This window comes from Nyctereutes procyonoides, unplaced genomic scaffold (genome assembly GCF_905146905.1).
Source record: "Nyctereutes procyonoides isolate TBG_1078 unplaced genomic scaffold, NYPRO_anot_genome, whole genome shotgun sequence".
Classification (NCBI taxonomy): domain Eukaryota; kingdom Metazoa; phylum Chordata; class Mammalia; order Carnivora; family Canidae; genus Nyctereutes; species Nyctereutes procyonoides.
The window spans coordinates 13,465,601-13,490,640 of NW_026575140.1; the positions used below are offsets into that span (position 1 = coordinate 13,465,601).

The 25,040-nt window shown below is 57.1% G+C and overlaps 1 protein-coding gene across 3 annotated transcripts in view; it reads right to left on the reverse strand.

Annotated features, from left to right (window-relative positions):
* Positions 1 to 503: 503 nt before the first annotated feature.
* BCAR1 (BCAR1 scaffold protein, Cas family member) overlaps positions 504 to 25,040 on the reverse strand; it is a 36,434-nt gene continuing 11,897 nt past the window's right edge. The window contains exons 1-7 of one of the 3 annotated variants that reach the window (XM_055305926.1): positions 23,468 to 23,628; positions 13,986 to 14,597; positions 7,778 to 7,939; positions 7,493 to 7,609; positions 5,605 to 6,702; positions 4,634 to 4,723; positions 504 to 1,769 (exon numbers count right to left, since the gene is read on the reverse strand). In XM_055305926.1, the coding sequence (XP_055161901.1) occupies positions 1,257 to 1,769; positions 4,634 to 4,723; positions 5,605 to 6,702; positions 7,493 to 7,609; positions 7,778 to 7,939; positions 13,986 to 14,597; positions 23,468 to 23,479 (2,604 nt within the window). In that variant the 5' untranslated portion in view covers positions 23,480 to 23,628 and the 3' untranslated portion in view covers positions 504 to 1,256. Of the gene's footprint in view, positions 1,770 to 4,633; positions 4,724 to 5,604; positions 6,703 to 7,492; positions 7,610 to 7,777; positions 7,940 to 13,985; positions 14,598 to 22,529; positions 22,552 to 23,467; positions 23,629 to 25,040 lie in introns of those variants that run through there. The other 2 variants (XM_055305928.1, XM_055305927.1) reach the window with 2 other exon arrangements.

Genomic DNA, 25,040 nt, shown 5'->3' on the forward strand with positions numbered 1-25,040 from the left:
GTGGGAGGATGGCTGCCTTCGCCGGGGTCCCCTCTGTGTAGTTCGGAGCCGAGGGCTGACAGATCCTACCCTTTCTGCATAGACGTAGGGAGAGTGAGGCCAAGGTCCCACGCAGGACAGTCAGAGCCAGGAGCAGCACCCTGGCACCTCGGGGTGCCAGACATACTCCGAGTCTGGAGAGGACACACTCACTGATCCAGGGCAGGGGCCCTCTGTGCCCCCACACCCCAACCTGGAGGCCAAGTCTACATGTAGTTCAAATAAGACACTTTGGAAGAAGTCTCACAAGCCGAAACAATGAGCTTAAGAGCAAAGTTCCGAGTGAAGCTGGTGAAAGCGAGTTTAGGAGGAACGAGCGTCCCCAGTGGTGCCTTCAGTGGGCCTTGGAAGGCGCGGCCACAGAGCCCAGCAGGCTCCCGGAGGCGCTGCAGTCCGCACTGGCTTCCCTCAGGCCTCGCCGCCCTCCTCGGCCGCTGCGCTCAGGTCCTGCTGTTTGATGTTGGCTCAACTTCTCTCCAGCAGCCTTGGCTCCCAAGGTCTTGGGGCCACTGGCAGACCTGCCCCCACCTTGCAGAAGATGCCTGGCCGGGCCCTGTTTCTCAGGGCTTTGGTTTTCTCCTGAAGGGACCCAATCTTTCTTCAGCGTCCTGAGAAGCCACCCACAGCTTCACCACACACCCCCTCAATCTGCTGCTCCTACCCTGTGGTTCCCAGAGCAAGGACACACCTGCCCACATCCACGAACCCTCCTGGCTCTCACACCTCTTACACCGGAGGCTTTTCATTTTTAAATTTTTATTTAAATGTAGACTATTAGTCAAATGATTGGAAAATCAATAATGAAAAATAGTGTTTTAGAGTTTTTCTCCTGGTATAGTGGCGCTTGCGCTGCAGGGGGCTGGGGACATGGCACTCCTGTGGCGCCAGACTCAGCTCAAGGGGTCATCTGAGGCCATGTGGGTCGAGGGGCCTCTGTGCCCAGGCCTAGCCCCCAGCGTACTCAGGGAAGACCACCAGCCCACTCCTCAGCCTCGGTTCCTGCGGGCCCAGCTCTGCTTGAGCTCCTCGGAGGAGACACCGTCCCATATCCTGCCCCATCATAAATATGTACAAATCCCTGCACAGTCTGGGGCACCAGGCCCAGGCAGAGCTGGGGTGCCTGTCCCCATGCGCAACCCTCTCAGGGCAGGTGCCCTGGGCAGCTGGGACCCTCGCTGCCCTACTCCCCTGACCCCCATCCCTCTGGTCATCTGCCCTCAGGCAGCAGCCAGCTGGCCCAGGACCCGGCGGAACTGCTGAGTGCTGTGCCCTAGCTCCTTGACCCTGTCCACCATGTCCTGAGCAGCGGCAGGCGAAGGGTACTGCAAGGCAGCGGCCTTGGTGGTGGCAACAATGCCACGCAGGAGGTCACACAGCAGGTTGCTGTAGTGGGTCACCTGGCTGCGCACGTCGGCCGCCTTGGCCTGCCGTGACAGTGTGTCCCCAATGAACACCAGCTTGTGGGCACTGAGGATGACGAACTTGCTGTGTGCCACGAAAATCTTGGGGGGTTGGTTGGTGGCCACGGCGGTAAAGAAGGCATCCACCGCGTTGGTCAGGGTGGTCAGGTTCGCCTCGCACTGCTCCAGGTAGAAGAGCAACAGCTGCCGGTCCGAGGGCCCCAGGCTGCCTGTCCGCCCTGGGGCCAGGGGCTGGGTCGGGGTCCAGTTGGCCAGGTCATGGTCTATGGGCCGTGACACTTCCTGCTCCAGTCGCTCAAACTGCTTCAGCTGGGGCGGAAGGAAAGCAGAGTGAAAACCACAGCCACACAGCCCAAAGGAAATAAAGGGCTGGCTCCCGGCAGGAGTGTGTGACACAAGCCACCTCCATGCTACAGGCAGAGCACCAGCCTCCCTGAGAGTCTCCCTGTAGCTTCTGCTGATCCCAAAAGATATGATTCCATCTATGTAAGATTTTTGAAATAACAAAACGATGGAAATGGAGACCAAATGAGCAGTCGCAGTGGTTAGGGACGTCGGTCTCTTGGTCTGGGTGCTGCTATTTACTTAGGATGCTATCACTGTGGGAAACGGGGTGAAGGGTACCCGGGACAGTTTCGTACTCTCTCAGCAGCTCCCTATGAATCTATATATACTTTAAAACGAATCAAAAAGAAAACCACATTTTGTTTTTAACGTAGATGTTATAAATAAATTACACAGGGGCGCCTGAGTGGCTCAGCTGGTGAAGCGTTCCCCAGGTCATGATCTTGTGGGATCCAGCCCTGTGTCTAGCTCTGTGCTCAGTGGGAGTCTGCCAGGATTCTCTCCTCGCTCTGCTCCTTCCCCCACCCGTGCTTGTGCACACGCTCTCTAAATAAATTTAAAAAAAAAAAATCAAATACACCAAGCAGAAAAAAGGATAGCTGTCACCTGGAATCCCTGCACTCAGACGTTGCCATGAAATATAATCTGATGAAATATAATCCTGGTTAATTATCTTTTAGAACGAAACACTAAAGTATTTGCAGATGAAATGATGTAATGTCTCCAAAATGGTTTGTGGGGCAAGGGTGCCAGATAACCAGGTTAGCAGTTGTGCTGAGAGGGGTTGGGGTGGGTGAGTGGTACCCAGGGGACTGCCTTCTTTAATTTTATAAAGGTATTCAATTTCCCGTAATAAAAACCTTAAACAGAAGAAGAAATATAGGAGGAGCTATAGAAATATAGCTTAGTTGGTAGAGCGTGTGACTTGATCTAAGGGTTGTGAGTCTCAGCCCCATACTGGGTGCAGACTTAAAATCTTTAAAGAAGACTTAAAATCTTAAAAAAGACTTAAAAATCTTTAAAAAAAATGAAGAAAGGTCACTGTATTTGTAAAACTTCATAAAACAAAATTCACATAAACAAATGGTGACTATTCTTCAAGATGCTTTCCTTTAAACATGAATATTCCTATCTCCTTTTTTTTAATTTTTTTAATTTTTATTTATTTATGATAGTCAGAGAGAGAGAGAGAGACAGAGACAGAGGCAGAGACACAGGCAGAGGGAGAAGCAGGCTCCATGCACCAGGAGCCCGACGTGGGATTCGATCCTGGGTCCCCAGGATCGCGCCCTGGGCCAAAGGCAGGCACCAAACCACTGTGCCACCCAGGGATCCCCTCCTATCTCCTTTTTAATTAGACTAGACACATAGCACATGTGCCCCCAGAACATGGGAGTTATGGGACCCACCCACCTCGCAAACACCTGTGTGTAACTTCTGAAAAGGTCAACGACTAATCAATAGCCTGTTCCCTGGAAGCCTTACCAATAACACAAATAGTTGATTAACACCTATTTTGTACTTTACATGTATCATATACTGTTTCCTTACAACACGGAATTGTTTCAGTATTTCCACACTACATGGTTCATCTCCAAGTTTTTTCAAACTGCCCTCATCTCCAATACATTTATTGAAAAAAATCCAGATATAAGTGGATCCATGCAGTTGAAGTCCATGTTGTTCTACAGTCAACTGAACGTTCAGTATTTTATAACCGACTTCTAGCCCTTACCAACAGGTCATACTGTCTGCCAGGAGATATAAATGCAGGGGGGAGGAGAATTTCCACTCCTGGCAGCCTCTGCCTCAGGAGTCATCCCTCTGATCTCATGTTCACTTCCCCAGAGCTGGTTCTGACCAGGCAACTGAGTGGCTGTGACCAGCTGTGCACGGGCTCAGGGACAGACACTCACTCAATTCTCACACTGACCCTGGGATGGACACAACTATGACCCCTACCTTACACAGCTGGCTGGGCAAGCTGTGGCTTTGTGGGTTCAGGTGTGAGCCACGGGTTCTCACTTATGCCATCCTTCCCCATGCCCAGGGGGACGGTGGGGTGCAGGAAAACGTGATGGGTCATATTTCTGTGTTTATTTTGTGCTAGTCTGTAATTTAACTTTTTATCATCTTCATAATCAGAATAAAACTATCTTTTTAAAAAAATTTATGTATTTACTTGAGCAAGAAAGAGAGAGAGAGGGCACAAGCAGTGGGAAGTGGTAGAGGGAGAAGCTGAGTCTTCTGTGAGCAGGGAGCCCACCATGGGGCTTGACCACAGGACCTGGGATCATGATCTGAACCAAAGGTAGATGCTTAACTGAGCCACCCAGGTGCCCCTAAAACTACCTTATTTCTTAAAAGGAAAAAAAAAAAATCCCTTTCCCATTCTCAAGTGATCTAAAGTATGAAGAAAATTCTACATCTGCAGATAAACACAGCAGTACCATTATAAGAAGGGAAACTGGGTACAATGTGAACATTCAACAATAAGAGATGTTATGTGGCCTTTAACAACAGTTTATGAGGAATGTTTAATGCTATGGAAAAACCTTGAGATGAAAGCAGACGTAAATATTCACAAAGTATCATCTCAAACACAGGAGAGAGAGAGGCCGCCCTGGAGGCCCGAGCAGAGCTACAAACCAGCCCCCGCACACTGCACTGCACCCGGTCTTTTTATGCTTTTCTGTATGTGTTCCCCCAAAACTCACGTATAAATCCACCCAACACAGATTGCCGTGCGGCTGAGCAGGGAGGGGTGGCAGGCCCCCTGCAGACAAGCCACCCGAACCCAGGGACGCCGGTGAACCAGGCACCCTTACCTGCTGGAGCTCCAGCTGGCCCTTCCCCTGCCGCATGATGTTGCCTTTCTCCAGCAGCTCCTTCTGGGTCTTCTCAAACTCTTCCTTCCCCTGGAGGCAAGGCACAAGGACCCTGCTGAGCTTAGAAGCCCCCTAGGCCTGGTGGAGCTTGGGGCCTCAGAGGTGGCCACCAGGTGGCACTGCAGGCCACGCTCAGGCTCTGGCTGGCGGGCACCAGGCCCACAGTGGGGATGGCTTCAGAGGGGGAGAGGGAGGGGGAGGGGAGGGGGAGGAGGAGGAGGCAGTGGTGGCTGCAGCTCCTCTCCAGCTCTTCTCTGGGCCCCTTTCACCAAATGACAGCCCAGGAAGGGGCTGGGCATACTCCATGTGGCCAGACCATTCTCCCTGCCCCTGCTCCTACACCAGAAATCACATTCCAACCCTTCCCCTTGGCATTACAGGGCCTGTTCACCCATTTCTGACCGCTTGGCACCTGCTAATCCTCGGCACCTGCTGATCCTCAACCTGAAATGGTCCTTCTTGGGGCACTGAGTTGGCACCCAGGTCTCACCTCTACTCCCACCTTTTCATCTCCTTGCTTTATTTCCCCTCACCTAGAACTATCTTTGTCTTTGCTTATACTTAAAAATCTATCTCCAGCCACTTTTGCCCTAGAGAAGCGCAGCCCCTGCAGGTGCTCAGGAGCCATCCTTGGCTGGCACTGCAGGGCCCTGATAACATGGCCATGTTGGTCCAAAGGCCTGAGGTTGGTCGAGGAACGGGTTTGAGCGGGTGGGGGGGGGGTGCATCTGGACTGGAAGGTCAGAGAGTGGCACGGGGATTCACTGAGGCCTACTGGGGCCCAGATTCTCTTTTGGCCACAAGAACCCTCAGTGTGGAGGGGATCAAGGTCCCTATGACAGGGGTAGCAGAATTAGAGAGCTGACAAGGCCAGAAGGCTGCCCCAGAGTATTCCCAAGGTAGGCACTTACCTGCAGGTGGACATAGTCGTAATCCTCCATCCAGCCCCCCTCACTGTTCTCATACTGCCCGTCCGGGGAGTCCTGGGAGGTGAACTTAGGGGGTGAGGGCAGAGGCCGGGACTGGATGCTGCTGGCCTTGTCAATGGGATTGGGGTGCAGGGGACCACCTCCCTCAGGCCCTGGCCCAGGGGCCTTGGTCCGTCTGAAGAGCAGCGAGGCATTGCCATGCAAGAAGGAGGCCAGCTGCTTGGCATCCTCAGGCACAGCCCGTGAGCAGGCTACCAGGCGGTCCAGGTCTTCGGGAGTGGCCCCTGGGGCTCCCCGGCCACTGTCGAGGGCCTGACCATGGGCCACCAGTGTCTGGTACACATCCTCCATCTTCTGCAGTTGCCGGCTAAGCTTCGCATGCAGCGTGCGGTCAGAAGTGTGGGCAGCGTTGCCTATGGCGCTGCGGGCAAACTCCAGCAGCTCGTGGACAGCCCCCTGGACAGCAGCTACAGCAGCCCGCAGGTCCTGCAGCAGTGGCTCCGGAGGCTCGGAGGTGCTACGCCAGCTCCCGCACCCGCTGACGCTGCCTGCCAGGTCCAGGAGGTGGGCTACGGTGGCACTCACGCCCTGCTGCAGCCGTGCCAGGGCCTCCACCGCCACCTCCAGCTCCAAGGGCTCACGGCCCGGCACCGCAGCCTCCAGGGAGGAGGCCGACTGGCTGCTGCGTGTGCTCCCTGTACTGGAGGCCGACAGGCGCTTGGCATCCGTCGGGGCCTCTCGTTCTGCTGGCGGTGGCACTGCATACACATTGTCATCAGCCACGCCACCATCAGCCGCCTCAGGAGGAAGAAGACGCTCACGGGGCACGTCATAGAGGGTGCCGGGACCAGGCCGTCGCAAGCCAGGGGGCACATCATAGAGGTCAGGAGCAGGGGGAGGCACGTCATACACATCCTCAGCCGGCAGGGAGTCCGGAGGGGGTGCAGCAAGGACCAGCGGGTGGCGGGTCGGGTCAAAGGGCTTGGCCTTGGCAAAGGCAGGGGGTACGTCATAGGTCTCTTCACGCAACAGTGGGCCATCAGGCACGTCCTTGCTCACTGATGGAGGGACATCATACACCTGGGGGGCAGAGGAATGGTTAAGGCTGCCTGTCCACCCACCCACCCAGGGCCTTGGGGTAGGACCCAGGCACACATACAGGCATGGCGCAGGTGCAGTATCCGTTAACAGTTCTTATCCACACAGGTTACTGCAAAGAGCCCAACTCTGGAGCTAGATCAGAGTTCAAGATCCTGGCTCCACTGCTTGCTAGCTGTGTGACTTAAGGCAGGTGACTTGACCTCTCTGTGCCTATCTGCTCGGCTGTAAGACAGGAGAACTCTCTCACAGGTTGGTTGTGAGGATGACACGAGTTCATTCACTGTGCAACTACAAACGCTTGGTGAGAGGACAGCTGTCATGCCGCCACCACCGTCATCACCCCTTGCGTATTCTCTACTCTGTGGCAGGAACCTGGCTGATCTGTGTATTCTATTCAGGGTGACAACACCCTGGTTCACCCTGGACAGTCCTGGTTTGAGCCTGGTGCCCCCTCATAATGACTGGTCCCCTTTCACTCTTAGAAGTGTCCTGCTGTGAATGATCAACGGTGGCCTCCTGGCTAATACCCTGTGTGATTCTCTCAAGAGCTTGCTTCAGAAGGTCCACAGGCCTTTTATAGACAAGGCTGAGGCTCAGAGGACCACTCGGTTTCCACTTCTGTCACAGAGAGTAAGGGGCACAGCTGGTGCCTGCAATCCAGTCTCTTGCTGCCACCAGGCCTGGAGACGTGAGTCCCCGCCCCACAGCACGTATTCAGTCAAACCTGAAGCCTGGGTAGACATCAGGCCCCAGCATCCCAAATGCTCACCGCGTGGTGGTTAGTCAACGGCAGGCCTTTCTCCACACTGGGGGGCACGTCATACACGTCCAGTGATGGATCCCGGCCATTAGGACCCTTGACGGCCATGGGGGGCGTGTCATATACCTGAGGCAGAAAAGGTGCAGTGATACAGGTGCCAGGGCCACCTGAGGGGACAGGAAGAGCAGAACCCCACAGTACCAACCCGAGGACCACCCTGACCAGGGCAGAGAAAGCCCGGCTCCCTGAGCAGGGCCAGGCCAAAAACCCCCAGCTCTTAGATCCAATACCTACCTCTTGGCCATACTGGCTGGGAAGCAGCCCTCGAACAGGGGGCACGTCGTAGATGTCCTGTGGCCCCGGGGCTAGCAGGTGGCGTGGGATGTCGTACTCGTCCTGCTCTGGCTGGGAGGCCTCAAACACATATCCCTGCCCCACACGGGTGGGTACCACTACCTGGGGGCAGACAGCCAACTGTCACCAACCTGTCACCAACAGCCTGGACACCAACTTCCAGGACCCACCCTCAGATCCCCAGGGGAGAGTCTATACCCGCAGGAGGTAGGCGAGGCACACAAGGGGGGCTGTTTCCAAGAGTGGGCGTAGAGTCCAGGGAGAGGCAAGGGTATTCTCATCCCTTTGTATTCTTGCCCTTTCTTCGATGTGATACAGTGTCTGGGGTGCATTAGAACCCCCAGGGTTTGCTTACAGGCATCTGGTTCTGGCCAGGAAATGGCAGTGGTCTATACCTGGATGAGCTGGAGAGTCGCAGAGGAGGGTCCATGGGGACTGACAAAGAGGGTCATCCCTGACTAGGATGGCCCTGCCTGACAACACCTCCACACTGCACCCTCCTCAGAAAGGCTGCCCAGCAAGGGGCCTCCCCAACTGCGGGACCCAGCAGCCACCTCCTGGCTTTAGGACAGAGATGACAGTGCCAGGCTGTGCCCTCCTTAGGCTGGACCTAGACATGGCCTGCAGAAGGTACCAACAGTTGGGGCCTGGGGCTTCCAGAAGGTGGTACCCTACCCTCCTCATCAACCAAGCACATCCTGGGGACACTCCTGAAGGCAGGGCCACCAAAGACTCTCCCAGACCTCAGGGCCAGATCCTGGGCTATTCTGGAAAGTTGAGTGTGGGTGTGAGGGAGTGACCAAGACTAGAACCAAGACCCCCACGCTCCCCAGCACACCACACGCACATGGCAGCCAAGACCACCGCTAACCCGAAAAGGATAAGGCCTTAGTTAGGGGACGCTGGCCCAGAGAAGGGCTCAGCACATTCCCCTCTCTCGTAGGCTTCCCAGGCCTGGCGTCCAGGACAGCAAGCTGCTGAAAGCCCTTCTCACCGGCCTCTCCTTTCCCGGCAAGAACCCCGGGCCCTGCAGGAGCCTGCAGCCCAGTGGGAGGGGCTGGCCGGGTCTAACCCAGCTCAGGGCACGCCTCCCCCACAAGGCTCCCTGCTCAGCACTCCGGGACAGAAAGGCTTTTTTGTTCTCTAGTCAAAAGGGACGTCTGGAACAGAGTTGACTCAGGCCCTCCCCACACACATCTCTGGGGGCAACAGGGCTCGATGCCCCCAGAACCTGGCATCTCGTGCCTGCACCTAGTCCCCTAGGCACTGCCAGCCAGCTCTGCATGCCTGTGTGTCCTGTGTGTCTGCAAGCACTAGGAGCAGCAGAGTACCCCAGCCCCTGGAGGCACCCGCACTTTCCTGCCCAGCCCCAGGCCTGGCACGGCTGCTGCCGACACATCCTCTGCCCACCTCCCAGGCAGCACAGCAGACCTGGCCTCTCTGCTAGCTGCCAGGGCGAGCGCCTCCATGGGGTACTCCCCGTCCCCCACCCCCAGAGTGTCTGCAAGTGGAGTTGGCGGCCCTCCTCAGACTCATCTCCCTCCTTGAGCCCCAGACTTGAGTCTCCTCCAGAGTTATTTTTAGACGCTAGAACCTGCCAACAACAGGACAGGCGGGGCAGGCGGGGGCCAGCGGGACGTGGCAGGTCGGCAGGGCTTTGAGGCAAGACCCAAGGCATCTCCAGGCCCTGTGGACTCCAAAGGGCAGGTGGGGACCCAGCCCCATGAAGAAGGGTATGGACCTGCTCCCTCAGAGCCCCCACAGTGCCTCCCAAAGACAGAGACAGTAGGGAGCAGAGGCAGAAGGCCTCTGGGGCCGGACCCCAGGCCCAGGCTGTCGGCAGCTTGCCACTCCTGCAGCTGAGCTGGTGACAGTAAGCAGCTGCGCTGGCCAGCAAATGTTCTCCGTTAGAAAAAAACTGTAAGGCAGCCACCAGTGGGGAAATGCTTGTTAGGGAAACCCACTCTCCAGAGAGCTGCTGAGCCCGCTAATCACAGGCTGGCCTGCTCTGCACCTGAGGCCCCATTAGCAGGCCCCAAGGGCCCCGGGGGTGGGTGACACAGCCAGTGCCCAGGGGGAGACAGAGAACCCCTGACCCAAGACCCACATGCCCCCTCACACACGTCAACAGTGTAGAGAACACACAAAACCTCACAAAGACACACGAGAGACCCAGGCAGGGCAGGGTCTGCAGAGAACAGGGGTGAGAAGTCAAGCTGAAGGCCCAGAGAACCACCGGGAAAGGCCCCACCCCTGCTGCATTCTGCTGGGCCCCCAGTCACCCTCCAGGCAGCTCAGCTACCGGCCTCCCCCTTCTGCAAAGTGGACATCTCCCCACGTGACCCAGGCCGGCTCCCGCTCTGGCATGCCCACTCCCACCCAGGACCCTTGGCTTCTTTCTCTGGAGCACTGATGGAGCGCTGTAGGATCAAGGAGGTGACCATCTAAGCTCTCACCCAGAGTGAGGGACGTCCCAGACACGGCTCCCCTTCCAAGGTCCCGGGCTCCCCAGGAGAAGGACTGAGTTCAACTGTGTCTGCCATAGCACAGCTGTGGGCCCTGACCCAGAGGCACTCCCCCAAGAGGAACCTCTCAAAAACACCTCTATCTGGGGGCCCACCTGCTTCTGCCATAGAAGTCCCACAGCCACACCCCAGGCCAGAGGTGCTAAAGCTGCGGTGTGACCCTGATCTCTTTCCCAGCCGTACAGGCCACTCTGCCCCAGGCTCCTGGCATTTGTTTTTTGTTGTTTTTTTTTTAATTTTTATTTTTTTTAATTTTATTTATTTATTTTTTATTTATTTATGATAGTCACACACACACAGAGAGAGAGAGAGAGAGAGAGAGGCAGAGACACAGGCAGAGGGAGAAGCAGGCTCCATGCATCGGGAGCTCGACGTGGGATTCGATCCCGGGTCTCCAGGATCGCGCCCTGGGCCAAAAGGCAGGCGCTAAACCGCTGCGCCACCCAGGGATCCCGGCTCCTGGCATTTGACCTCATCACTCCCCTCTGGCTTCCTGGATCATAGGGCCCCCTCACCCCACCCACAGTTCTGGCAGGGTCCCTCCTCACACCACCTGATCTCTTGAACGAAGAGCCTCAGTTTCCCAGACTTCTGAGGGGAAGCCCAAGATTTATGAAAAGCACAACCTTGAAACGTGGGCAGAGAAGCACAGTTATCATCTGTTTGTAATCCACACCCATGTGATGAGAAACTGCCTGAAGCCTGTTGCAAGGCAAGGGGGTGACACAGTAAAATCTGGGGTGGCCATCACAATCACCTTAGGGACCCAAGAAAATGCTTTTGACATCTGTGGGAGCTACAATTCCAAAATGCAAAAGTCTGCATACAGGGCAGCCCTGGTGGCTCAGTGGTTTAGTGTCGCCTTCAGCCCAGGGTGTGATCCTGGAGACCCAGGATCAAGTCCCACGTAAGGCGCCCTGCATGGAGCCTGCGTCTCCCTCTGCCTGTGTCTCTGCCTCTCTCTCCTGTGTATTCTCATGAATAAATAAATAAAATTTAAAAAAAAGTGCATACAAATTGGTGCAAGACAAATAAAGAACGTGCTATAGATAAAACATGCCAAAATTCCCAGTGATCACCTCTTGATTGGGGCATCTCCTCTCCAGGCTTCTTCACACGTTATGTGTTTTCTGCGACAAATAATCACTGCTCTCATGATCATAACCTAAAAGCAGATGCTACCAGAGGCTGCCCAGGCCAGGAGCAACGAGGCTTCTCGGAAGGGCAACCCAGCTCAGGACACAGGGTTCTCCTTTCAGGGCCACCAGCCAGGCCAGAGCCCTCGGGGACACAGGCTCTGAGCAGCCCTATCACTGGGCCCAGCTAGTTAAGCCCAGATGTCACCTGAGTGCCAGCCCATCCCCTGGGAGGGAAACAACCCACAGCCAAAATGTGGGCTCGGGTCCACCGCCCAGCACCTGGGTCTCACTACCGCTTCCTGGCCCACAGGGCTTCCAGCACTTGGAAGGATAAGCTTGTCGGTTAAGATGCAGGGAGGGAAGCGGGAAGAGGAAAGGGCATGCCTCCCTGAGAGGTATGCAAAGTGTGGATACTGTGTGTGTGTGTGTGTGTGTGTGAGAGAGAGAGAGAGAGAGAGAGAGAGAGAGAGAGAGAGAGACTCTGAGTACGAGTGTACAGGGAGATGGACTATGGCCTCTCCCGAGGATCACCAGCCAAGCACTGTTCCCTGCTACCTCCTCACAGGACAGGTGTTTCTCTGGCAGGGCTCTGCTTCTCTCCTGAAAGCCACCTTGGGATTGGCCCATCTGGGCTATTCCAGTCCAACATGGCGTGCTCCTGCCTGGCACGTCTCTGGCTAGGCAGCTGAAGGAGCAGGTAGGTAGTGACCCCGGTGGCCGGTGTCCAGGGAGCCTCACCCTCAGCCAGCCAGCCTGACCTCTGGCCAGGTGTGCCGGCTGCCAAGTGGCGTCCTGCAGGCAGGGGCAGGGCAACACTCTTGACTGCTGATTACCGCCCAGCTGGAATGGGTAAGGCTCCCACCTCAGCCCTGACAGGTCCTGAGGACTTGGCCACTCTCTCCAGACACAGGCGGCTCTAGAATAGACACAGCACACACATGAGGCCCGGTCTGGGGCTCAGGGAGCCAACTGTCAGAGTTCAGCAGCATCTTCTATGGGCCCGCTACCGTGCCCAGCACCTGCCCTCTCCCACCAGGGCTTCTGGGGCTTGCTGCCTGCTGCGGTCTCCTCTCTACAGAGGGGTGAGCTGGCAGCTGGGCCTGGGCTGGCTTTGAGGGACCTCTCTGCTGGCACGGGCTGGGTTTCTCAAGGTCCTCCAAGGTGAGCTGCAATGGAGGAACGGCCATGGTGGAGACAAGGAGAACTGGGTGTGGCAACTCTGTTTCTCAAAAGTATGTGGGATGTCTCTGCTTCTGGGCCTCCCAAAGTCTTCAGGGGAGTTGGCCAAGGAAAGACAGAGGCCAAAGGTGAAAAAAGGTTGCTCCTGACCCAGCCCAGAGCAGCCCATGGATTAGGGCCTTCAGTCCGCCTCCTCCCCACAGGCAGATGGACTTGGGGGTGGGGTGCCCAGGCAGGCCTATGCGGAGCTGAGGGTGCTACCTTTGGGGCCGTGTCCCCCAGCCCAGCCTCTCCTGGCGACAGCCCACAAGGTGACCTGAGAGGCCCCACTCTGGCCATCCCACCTCTGCCCATGGTCCAGGCATTATCACAAACAGGTCACTCTGCCGGCCCACTGACATGGCCAGAAGAGAAGGGCTGGGTGCCCGTGGAGCCAGGAATGCCCGAAGATGTGCTCTGTGCCCATCCTAGGAGCCAACACACACCCAGAGGACTCATGGGAGCCCCTGGGCACAAGGTTGCTGATCTCTCAGGAGGCAACCATCCTGGCCCATGACTTGCAAGCTCTGTGCTGAGGAGGACGGAGTAACAATCTGGACTGTTGTGTGGCCCCTGACGCTCACGGAGGTGCTTCGTCAGCCCTATAGCACTCATATATAAACCGTGACATACGGGAGAGAAAAGTCTCTAACGTGATCTACTCCTATGGATTTTCAGCCATTCTTGCCTAACCGCTATCCTGAGCTCCCCCCTTCCAGTACTGCCCCTAGTTACCTCCCCACTCCTGGGTGCCTCTTCCCACCCCCACCAGGCCCAGTATCCTGCACTCCGTGGGCAGAATGACTTCACCAGAACATGGATTGGCCAAGTCACTTCAACTCAAAACCCTCCACCCGCAGGCAGGTATCTGGTCTTCAGGAGCACCAGCGCCCCCTACTCTGAGGGGTTGGTCCCCAGCCTACTGCTTAGGCTTCATCGGCCAAGTCCTGCCTACCACCCCTTCCAGACTTCTAGGCTTCTAACAGATTGCATTTTTGCTGGGGACACCTTCCCATTGGGGTCCATCTGCGGAAGGCCACCTCAGGGTCCAAGGCCAGCTTGGATGTCTTCTCTGTGGGCTGCCTGTGCATCTTCAGTAGACAGACAACATATTCCCCAAACACTCACCTCCCATCTTGGCCCCAGACCAAACATGCAGCTGTGGCTGGAGCCCTGGAGACCCCAAGGGTGCTTGGCTGGACCCAGAAACCAGGGCCTGGGCAAAACTCGCCAGGGGATTGCCCAGTCATGACAGGGCAGCCTTACCTTTGCTGGTGGCTTCGTCCCCTCCCAACTGCGTGCATCCATAGATGGGGGCACCTGGTAGATGTCATGCCCTATTCCAGCAGAAGGCGGCACCTGGTAAATGTCCTGGGCAGGGCTGCCAGGCCCTGGGGGCACCTGGTAAAGGTCCGGGGCTGGGTTGGGAAAAGGGTGATGGGGCATCTGCTTCGAGAATGTAGATGTCTGCTTGGCTGGGGGAGACTGGAACTGCGAGCTGGGCCCAGGGGCTTGGTAGAGGCCTTGCTGAGTCTTGCTGGGGGTGGGTACCAGGTAGACACTATCTGGTTGGGGCTGGTATGTGGCAGGAAGCATGGGTGTGTACTGGGCACCTGGGGCGTGGAGGACAGGCTGGGGCTGGGCCGAGGTGACGGGTGGGCCGGGTCCAGGTCCTGCTGGCTTCTTGTCATGCATGCCCACCAGGATCTTAAGGCGGTTCCCAGGCACAATGCCTTGGCGCCCATGCAGTGAGCAGAGCCACCAGCCATCCAGGCCCTGTGTGTCCCGCTCCAGCACTGTCATGATGTCACCCTTGCGGAAGGAGAGCTCATCCGGGGACTCAGCCACGTTGTCATAGAGGGCTTTGGCCAGCACATTCTGGGGAGAGAGTACACAGGTAGGCATGAGGATGTGTGCCAGGGGCTTGGCAGGCTGCCCAACTGCCACCCAAGGTAACTCTTCCTGGGCACTAAGGAAAGGCTTGAGGAGATCCTGGAACCTCTGCCCCCTCTGCTGCTGGCAGAGAGGCCCAGCTGATCGTGGCAGTTTTCAAGTAAGCCTGGACAGTACCTCAAAAATCCTCAACTGCAGCCACCACCTACACTCCAGGGATGACACTCAACATACTCTTGGAAACCACTCTAAAGTCACGCTACAGCCCAGACCAACACTGGGGAGGACAGCAATAATGAAAATAATGACCAGCACATTCTGGGAAGAAAACAGGATGCACACCCTTGCTGCTCCAACTCCACAGTCCTGCTGTCCTGCCAACCGAGAGGAAAAAACGAGAGCGTAGGGAGGGGACATACAGGGACAAAGTGGTCATCATCTGCAGACCATATGATCATCTACGTAATAATTCCAACAAACCAGAACCAGTAACGGATGAGAAAGAAGTACAGAAAAGCCCACACAACAACAACAAGCTACTAGCTACCCAGGAATTAATCAAGCAAAGACAACAGGAGACCTCAGAGCAAAAAATGTGTACGTTCTGCCAGACGGCTCAAGGGAAAACCTGAATAAAGGAGAAAATGTACCAAATTCACCATAGGATGACTAAGCACTATAAAAGGCCAATTTGCCCAAGCTTACTTAATAAGTTACAATTATAACAGAAATGCCAGCAGAATTTTTTTTTTAAAGGAATTTGACCAAAGAAAAAGAATCCTTCTAGAATAAATGGAGAAATAGGGGTCCATCTATAAGCAGGTCAGCCTGACACACTCTTTTCAGGCTGTGAGGATGTGCCAGGACCATGGATGAGTGGGACCAGTGCCCAGGACAGGGCTCGCAGACGCCCCACACTAACAGGAGCCCATCGGACACCACAGGCGCTACCACACATCAGTGTGGGAGGCCAGGGCTGCTTCATGGATGGTGCTAGAAAACTCACTCACTGTAAGAAGAAAAATCAATCCCCACAGTTGCCTCATGTCATAAACAAAGGACAAATAAAGACCCAGGTGTGAAAGATAAAACTCTAGCTCTAACAAAAGAAACTATTGGGGAGAATACCTTTGTGACCCCAAAGTGCAAAAAAGTTATAAAACACAACTCTAAAAACAAAGACTGTAAAGCACACAACATAAGGTTAACAACAGTGACAAACAGATTTCAACCTCACCAAAGCGGAATGGTTTCTACTGGATAGGAGAGAACACAAAGCTGACACGGTAACAGGTCACCAATGACAAGAGAGGGATGAATCCAGAATCTGGAGCATTCTACAAACCAGCAAGGCAAAGACAAGACATGGAGAAAACCAACAGAACATGAACAGCAAGTTCTCTGAAGGGGAAAAAGACTGGCCAAGGCCACTACGAAGCAGATTGGGGCCCATATGCAATCAGGACCCCCGCGATCCTGCTCTCTTCTCTGGGGCTCCACACCCCAAGCAGGAGCCCAGGTGGGCATCTGGTGAGGAAGGTCGGCCACGCCCCCCGAGTTAGAACAGCAAGCAGGCCATCTATTGCCCAGAACCCTTTCTGTAAACACCATAAATGTCTACAAAACAACTCTATGTATTTTCCAGACATTGACCCAAGGACAGACGCTAGACACACGTCACCAGCATGGGTGCTTCTGGAAAAGGAACATACATTCACCAAAGGAATCAATGAGGAAAATACAGCAAAACGAGAAAGGGATCTCATTACAGACAGTGGATGGCCAAAGTAGAGCAGTACCCTTCCCCCAGCCCTACTTCTTACCCTGGCGCTCTCCTGGTAATTCTCCCAGTGCCTGCTTCTTGGATGGGGCTCTTTTACTCAGCAAACCCTCCCAGAGCAGGGACAGGAGCTCCATGTGGCCCTGGCATGGAGAGGCCTTGCTAAGTGGCCTGCATGAGACCTGGAGAGGGCCTTGGGGGAGACAGTGGGACAGAGGCGGGAGGACCACAGCACTGGTAGACACCAGGCTAGTAGGTCCAGAACCTCACTGGCCCCTGTGTTCCCAGGCCACGGAGTCTGCTGTACTGCTCCGCGGGTGTGAGTGCAAGGATGAGGCTGGACCCAGAGATGTCCCAGAGGGTCCCAGAAGAGGGCAGGAGGGAAGGAGGCACCAGTTGGGAGGACGCCAGGGCTGCTCTGGCCTCCCAGGGTGGGGAAAAATGGGGATCAGCTGGGGAAGCAAGAGAGGCCAGGTCAGGGGAGAAGCCAGCCGAGGTGGGCAGCTACACATGGAAGGCAGGTTTGCCCCAGCACCATGGTGAGCACCAGGGCGAAGGCCCTCAGAACTGCTGCTTCTGCAACACTGCCCACCTCATGACTACAATGCTTATACACGCACCAAAGCATTGACCATGCCTCAATAAGATGTCACATGAACTTAAACAAACTGAGGAGAGGGTAAGAATAGCGGTTGTCAATGGAGGATGCTTTCTCTTCCTGTTTTTCAGAATTTCTCAGTTTGTATTTAATGAGCACTTCTTGGCTTGGGGTTTGAAAAATACACATTCTGAAAAAGGACAGTGGACTACTTCCTTAGGCTCCAAGGCACAATGGGGCAGAGGAGGCTGAGGCAGGTCTAGAGGCCACAGCCCAAGGAGAAGCAGGCAGGGGCAGGGGCTGTCCCGCTGTCCTGCAGCCCATGCCCCCCCCACCCCCCCCACCCCTCCACCCCCCCCCCCCCCCCCCCGCGGGCCCCATCCCCAAGCTGCCTGCACAGAAAGCAAGTTTCCCAAATATGGTCTGCAGCCTGCCTCAGGGAATCACATCCCGTCAGGGGGCGGGACACCGGGCCCACCCTCCCCCTGTGACCCCACTGGGTCCCCCCAGCCCCTGCCCTGGTGACCACAGGAAGTGCCAGCAGAGTGAGTCACAGGAAAATCCCCTCCAAGCCCAGTCAGAGGGGGTGGGGTGCAGACAGAGGGGACTGCCCCTCAGAGGCCCCTCACCTCTCAGGAGGACAGCCCAGGGAGGGCTGGCAGAGGGGCTGGGTGCTCAGGGAAGCTGGGAGGCTCTTGCAGAGGGCAAGGTCCAGTAGGGAACAGGGAAGGAGGGGGAGGGTCTGCCCACACCCACGAGAGCCACTGGGGCCTCCTGCACCCAGGGTGGCCAGCCCCCACCCCCTTGGTGTGAGCTCACGGAGCAGTCAAGGCCAACAACGGTTGCAACTGTATAGTCTGGGGCGGCTGGAGCCAGGCTGGGAAGCACCTCTTGGGCTGGGCACGTGGCACAGAGTGCCTGGCACCAGGAGCTGCTCTGTCTGCATCAGCTGGGGCCCCCGCCCAGAGCTCCAGAGGCAGGCTCTCCACAGGCCCTGCTGGTGCCGGAGCGCTCCAGCTGACGAGCACCCCAGCTTTGGGCCTCTAAGCCTCCCCAGCTGTTACTGAGACACGTTACTCCCTGATCCTTCTTCCTTCTTCCCAGTCACTCAGCAGCAGCTAAAACCAGACCTGGGTCTGGCTCTCCCTCCACTGCTGGGTGACTCCGGGCAAGTCCCTTAGCCTCTTTGAATACCCAGATCCCCTGTGCTAAGACGACAGTCCTGCTTTCAGAGGATTGTTCTTTTGTTCAACAAAAGATGTGCATAGCTCCTGCTCTCTGCCAGGTGCTGGGCCAGGCTCCACTAGATGGTGCAGGCCTAGCTTGTCCATGTCTGCATGGGGTTTCCATTCCAGTGGAGCAAACACCGAACAATTTGTTAGGGCACAGGGGAAAACAGGCACCTATAATAATGTGGGACAGGACCACTGCATATAGGGTGGTCAGAGATGACTTCCCCGAGGAAGTAACACTTCAGATGACTCAGGAAGAATGAAAACCAGGCACAATGACACCAGCTAAGGAAGAGCACACAGCCAGAGGATGGACATGAGCCAAGGTATTGGAGGAGGAAGAGGCTGGAGGAAGATAGGGTTGTGGCCCCAGAGTGGCAGGCAGGCTGGAGACAGTGCAGGAGAGCTCAGTAAATGTCATCAGATGGTGGCACCCCATGGCAGGTAAGCCCAGCCAGGGCAAAGCCTATAGCCCCTGAACATTTCTGCTGTAGACACACTCCCCATGACCCAGTGTCTTGCTCCTACATGGAAGAGGAGCCAGTCCCCAGAGCTTGGGCAAATCGGGTGCCTCCACCCACCCTGTAACAAGGCATAGCTGTGACCTCCAAAGGGGCGCACTGTCAGGGTGCCATCACGGTCTGGGCAGACACTGCCAGACATCTGTGTCCAAGGGACCACAGAGAGTGCTGCCTGACTTACCCCCAAGTCTCTGGCCAACCTCATTCCTGCTTTGAAGAAACCTTCCACTGTGTCCCATTCCTCCAGAATACGTTCAGGGGTCACTCCACCAGGTAGGTGAACATGCCCCTCCTTGGGCATGCATTCCCCATTGTCCCTAACTCAAAGTGACCAAAGCATCTTGTTACTGCCTACTTTGTGCCCTCTGACCCAGGTACCCATGGGGGAGTACCTGGGGGTATGGGGGGAGGGGCTGTGTTCTTCGGCATGGAACCCTTAGGCACGCATGCATGGAGCCTGGCCCTGAATGGGTGGGCTTAGGTAGAAGGCCCCCTTGCAGAAGATGGTATCCTAGCCTCCCTGGGAGCAGCCAGGAAGACCATCTGCGGCTCACTCACCCCAGAGGAAGGGGGAGAAGAGAACCCTCAGCCTGATGCCAACACTCCCCAGGCAGTGGCCTGCCAGCCAGGCCCACTCAGAACAACACCCTGGTTGTTGCAAATGGAGCCAACAGGGCTGCCCCACAGGCCCGGCCTGGCTCTTAGAATAGCTCTCATTGTGTCCTAGGGCCCCATGGGCACCAAACCCCCAGGGCCAGGTGGGCTCTCAAACACAGAGTAGCTGGGCCTTGGCCACAGGTGGGCACATCTGGAGGACTGCAGCCATCTGATGGCTATGCAAGTCTCTGCCTTGGGGAACACTGGATAACTGTATGGGTACCCCCAAACCCTGACTCTGTGGGAAGGCATGACCTGGCAACTGGGACCAGTGGGGACGGACATGTCTGACAGGTTCACAGTAACAGCAATAATGACAAGCTCCATAGGAGCAAGCTCTTCTGTACATTTCGGTCATCCCTTTCAACCTTAGGAGACACTGTGATTACCTCCACCTTACAGACAGGGAAACTGAGGTGCATGAGGCGCACAACAGTTACGTGACCTGCTAGGGACACAGTTAGGAAGCAGCAGAGGCAGATCTGGGCTCTATGATAAAGCAGAGTAGATGGCTCCCAGGGTGATGCTTAGGTTCCTGGAAGCCAGGAGTGGAAATCTGACAGGCCTTTTCTCTCTGTGTCGCTCAGCCCCAACACACACACACACACACACACACACACACACCCCAAACAGAGCTTCACACATTGTATTCACTCGGGAAACACTAGTTTGCTTCATGCCCAGAATCATCTCACACTCGGGCCAAGATTATTTCTGGGGTATACTGTTTGCTTGTCCCAAGAAGCCCCTAGTAGCTAATGGACACAGGCCCAATGCATGTGTTGAATGGTAGTCCACATCCACAACCTCTACTCACTGGTGCCCCAGGAATCCCCCTAGAAAGGCAGCAGCCAGGGGGCCACCAGTCAGGGTCCTGACCGTCCCCTCCCACTCTGAGGACAGTCTCTTCCCTTCCCACAAGTCCCCACGCCCTCATTTTTGATGAGACTCCATCCCAGCCAGCCTTATCAGCATTCTCCTAACACCCCCAGGAACAATTAGTAGCCAGGGTCTGGGCTCAAGTCCAAAGAGCAAAACCATGGGCAAGCCCCTATTCCAGAGCTGTCCCAGGGGGAGCATAGCTCCTGCCCTACCCATCTCAGAAGTGCTGGAGGCTCAGCGGACATGGCTGGGACTGTGCGCAGGTCCTCGGCCCTGTCTGACACTCAGCACCTAAGCGGCAGATCTGTTGAATGAAGGACTAAAAACCCACGTCTGTAGTGGCCACTGCCAGCAGCTCCCTCACACAAACAGGAAATGTGGCCTAGTCTTGTTTGCAGCGGCCACAGCAGTTGCTTCTGTGTCCCGGGCCAGCTTTGAGTCAGAAGCAGGACCCTGCTCCCACCCTTGCCAGGGCATCCCAGACACTGTCCCTGGGAGACTGGGCAGACATGGGCCCCTAGCACCCCACAGCTGGTGAGAACAAACAACCCTCTAGAACTCTCACCATTGCCACCCAGCCCAGGGAACTGCCCCAGGCTGTTAGAACCCAGACCTGCACTTGATTACTCATTACTCTCCTTCTCTGTCCCTGGGGCCTTGTGGGGAGGACTCAGGATTCTTGAGTGGGCTGGCTGGTCTCTTGGAGGGGGCTCAGCATCATGAGACTTCAGGGTAACACTTCAGGGGTAACCCAGCCCCAGATATGTCATCATGGAGGGAAAGAGGCAGGAGGAATGGCCCCAGGGGGGACAGGAGGGATCTCACTCCTAAGACCCCATTTTCTCCACCTTGACAGTCCAAAGCCCCCTGCAGCTCTGCTACTCTCTAGTCCTAAATGATAACTTGCGGTAACCCTTATAGCAGCACCATCCACCTGAGCAGGAATGGAGGGGGACAAAAGGCACAATAGTGGGGTTCTCGCTCAGATAAAAGTACCAAACCCCTGATTTCTGGGATGCACTGTGGAGATGAGGGTCTGCAATGGGGCCCTGCCCCTCCACTGTTTGAACTCCTTCCACTCCAGGCCAGAACTTCACCCCTTAAAAGTGAAAGGGAATCAGGGCAGCAAGATAGCAGAGCCAGGGCCTCTCCAGCGCTAGAGGGCCCAGCCCCATACCCTCCCTTGAAGGGAGTCCACCCTTCAGCCCCTTATTTGGAGGGCCCAGAGAAAGAGGATCTTGGCCTGTGGCTTTGCTGGAGAACAATCCCTATTCCCCTGACCCTGCACCTTGTTCTCCAAGTGTGACTCCAACACTGTCCCTCACCCCTCTAGAAGCCTCCTGGGGAGCACACCTGGCCTCTGCTTCTGGCTGCCCCCACTGGCTGTGGGCTCCTGGGAGGCAGGGGAGGGAGTTTTCAGGCCCAAGAGAAAAGGGCGGTAGGAACGCCTAGACAACGGATGCCAGAAGGACCCCACCAAGATGGTGGCCAGTAGAGCATGACAGCACCCTAAGGACCAGAGCACCCCCAATCCAAGGGAGGGGGTGGTAGAGCACATGTGAAGCAGAGCATGGGGCCATACCGGGAGACCAAGTTCTAAATCCAATCTGTGCCTCAGTCAGTCTCCCCATCTGTATAACAAGGAAAGCAGCTGTCTTGGGCTTTTCCCACTAGGGATGCCCTAGTGGCGCTGACCTTGCTTCAATCCCCTGTTTAGGCCCAAGGAAACGTTCCTAGCAGCCCACAGCACTCGCACTCTGGCTCAGCACAAACTGTAATGGCCAGAGGCTCCAGCTCCCCTCCTAGAACCAAGGGTAACTGTCCCAGCAGAACCTGGGGCTGCCCGGCCTCCACCAGTTCCCACAGAGTCCCTTCCTTGCCCAGAGCAAGCGGGTAGTGGGTGCTGCTGCCAGGACGGCATGCCAGCAGCAACTCCCAGCACCCAGCACACACCTGTTCTTCTAAGCCCATCATCCCTGCCACCCCGGGACCCCACATCATCAGCTCTCCACCTGGGAAAGGAAATGGACACAGGAGGATGGGTCTCCGGGCCCAGAAGGAAGGATGAGGAACATGTCCCAGCCTGGCTGAAATCTGCAGAGAAGTCACAGCAAACCAGAAGAGTGCCTCCCAGCCTGGACCCTCATGGTAGGGATAAGGAAAAAAACTCCATGTCCTCAAGACTGACCAATGAACCGCTACCCCCAGTCTGGGATCCAAGACCCCAAAATCTCCCCGGGCACTAACCTCCACGGTCCACAAGCATCCCAGCCCTCAGCAAACCTCAACTTCTCCGACTCCTTCAGTACTGCTCTGGGCTGTGCCTCAGGCAGCAGCGAGGGGCTGGGAGCTCTGGGGGACATCCAAATGGCAGCCTCGCTTCCCCTCCAGCTCCACGCACCGGGCCCTCCAACGCTGGGACCGGGGTCACCATGCCACACTGCACACCTGCGGCCAGGATCCCGCTTCTACCTCAGTATTTGCAACCACGGTAGGTACAGGTGAAGTGCCTGCCCCCAGGCCTGGAATCCAGCACGGACAGGCTGGAGGTTGAATCATTAACAGACCCAGGACTGGCTGTCGGCCAGCACCAACACCTCCTCCGTCAGGTCACCGCACACTTGCTCGCTCCACCGCTAGCCTGGGGGCGGGGAGGGGGCAGCTCCCCACTCCAGAACACACAGACCGGCAAGGAGGGACCGCCACCCCATTTCCTGGAAATCCACGCCTCCTGGAAGTTCATGGTCCAAGGAAATCTCGGACCTGTCCCTGTGGCTGAGGAAACCGAGGCGGGAGGCGGGTCTCGCAGGCCCAAGGTCACCCGGCAGGCGGTGGCCGGCAGGGGGAGAGCCGGACGCCCGCCAGCAACTTTCCCGGATCCAGGAACTCTCCTGCCGGCCAGCGGCCCTGAGTCCCGCCCTCCCCACCGCCCCGTGGGCGCACGGGCCCCGGGATCCACGCGGGAGGGCTTCCAGGGCCTCGGAGCCCCGCCCGGCCGGCCCCGCCGAGGCCGAGGCCGAGGCCGCAGCGGCCAGCGGTTCCCAGGACCCGCAGGGCCGGCAGGAAATGCCACTCACTGGACTCCTCGCTGGGGACCGCCCCGGGCGCAGGCAGGGCGGTCGCCGGGAGGCCGGTCGGCGGCGCACGGACTCCGCTGCGGCCCCGGCCCCGTCGGCCGCACTCACCAGGTAGTTCATCGCGGCCGGCGGCCGGCGGCCGGGGCCCCGCCTCCCGCAGGGGCGCACACCGAGCTGCGGGCGCCCGGGAAGGCCGCGGGCGGCTGCGGGGCGGTCCCGGTCTGGTCGGACGGCTCGGTCACCACGCTTGCCGCCGCCGCAGCCGCCGCCGCCGCCGCCCGGAGAAGCGCGGCCCCCTCGCCCCGCCCCTGGGCCCGCCCCTCGCCCCGCCCCGCCCCGCCCCAACCCGGCTCCCAGCCCGGCTCCCAGCCCGGCTCCCAGCCCGGCTCCCAGCATGCCCGGCCGCGCGCGCCCATTGGCCACCGCGGCTCCCCATGCAAATGAGCCGGGGCGCGGGCGCGCGCCACCCAGCGGGACCGCTCCCAACGCCCCGCACCCGCACCCGCACCCGCACCCGCTCCTTCGAGGCTAGCACGGGGATGTCACCTTTTCTCCAAATGCGCATTCTCCGCCCGCCATCCAGGGCAGGAACGTGTCCCTCCTCAAGGACTAAGCCAAGGCCCCCTCCTCTGGGAAGACTGTGGGGATAACCCCCCCATTTGCCCCCCAAAATCTAGCCTCAAGTCAGTCGACTTCTGCCTTCACCACCCACCAGACCCTGGCGTTACGCAAGTCTCCGTCGGGCCACCCGATTCCGATCTGAATCTAGAAGTACCAGGGAAGGGGCATACCCCAGCTGGCAGAAAACATAATGTCCACCTCACCCTCTCTGTCAGGCCTACCCTGTAAAAGCCCCAGGAAAGGAAGACTCAAGGCAGGGAGACGGAGAACTCCCAACGGGTCCCCTAATTCAAGAGGCACAGAGCCACAGGGCTTATCCCATTCCACCAGATGTGCCTGAGGCTCCGGTCTACCCCGTAGTCAAGGGCTCACCATCTCCCACCTGCTCCACCCAATTGAAACCCAGCCACCCCGAAGGGTCCCCCCCCCCCAGTTCTGGCCTAGGAGCTCTGCTCCCACCCTAATCCCTCAGTCAGTGCTGTCCAGGCCTAACCCCCTTGCCAACAACATGGTGGGAGGGGGAGATGTTGCCAGGAATGAGAGGGAAGGAAGAACCACCACAGGGAAACTGAGCAGAGAGCACCTTGGTTCTCTGGAGTCCTCCCTCTCGAGGCTGCAGGTCAGCGACCACTACCCCACACAGCACAGTCGGGGATGCCAGAGTCCCAGAGCGTGTCCAGGGTTGCACAACAGTCAGCAGGGATGTCTAGGATAGAACCTGCTCCAGAACCAGGCAGTTCAGTGCCTTATCTCCAGAGTCTCCAGTTGTCATATGCTGGACCACTTGCTGAGCTTACAGACACCACAATGGCAGGGATGCAGTGGGGGCAGACCTGGCTTTGCCCTGCAGGGAACCCTCAGGCATGGCCTATATACAAGCCCAAGATGGACTCACAGCTGCCCTTACACCTGAAACACATACCTGGAACCCAGAGCTCAGGTGACTCAGGTGGCCAGGTGTGCCACCTCAGTCCTCTCCCATTTGTAAAAGGAAGGGATTGGGCTAGGGACCCCAGACAGCTTGTTAAAAAATCACATTCCTTGGGGCACCTGGCTGGCT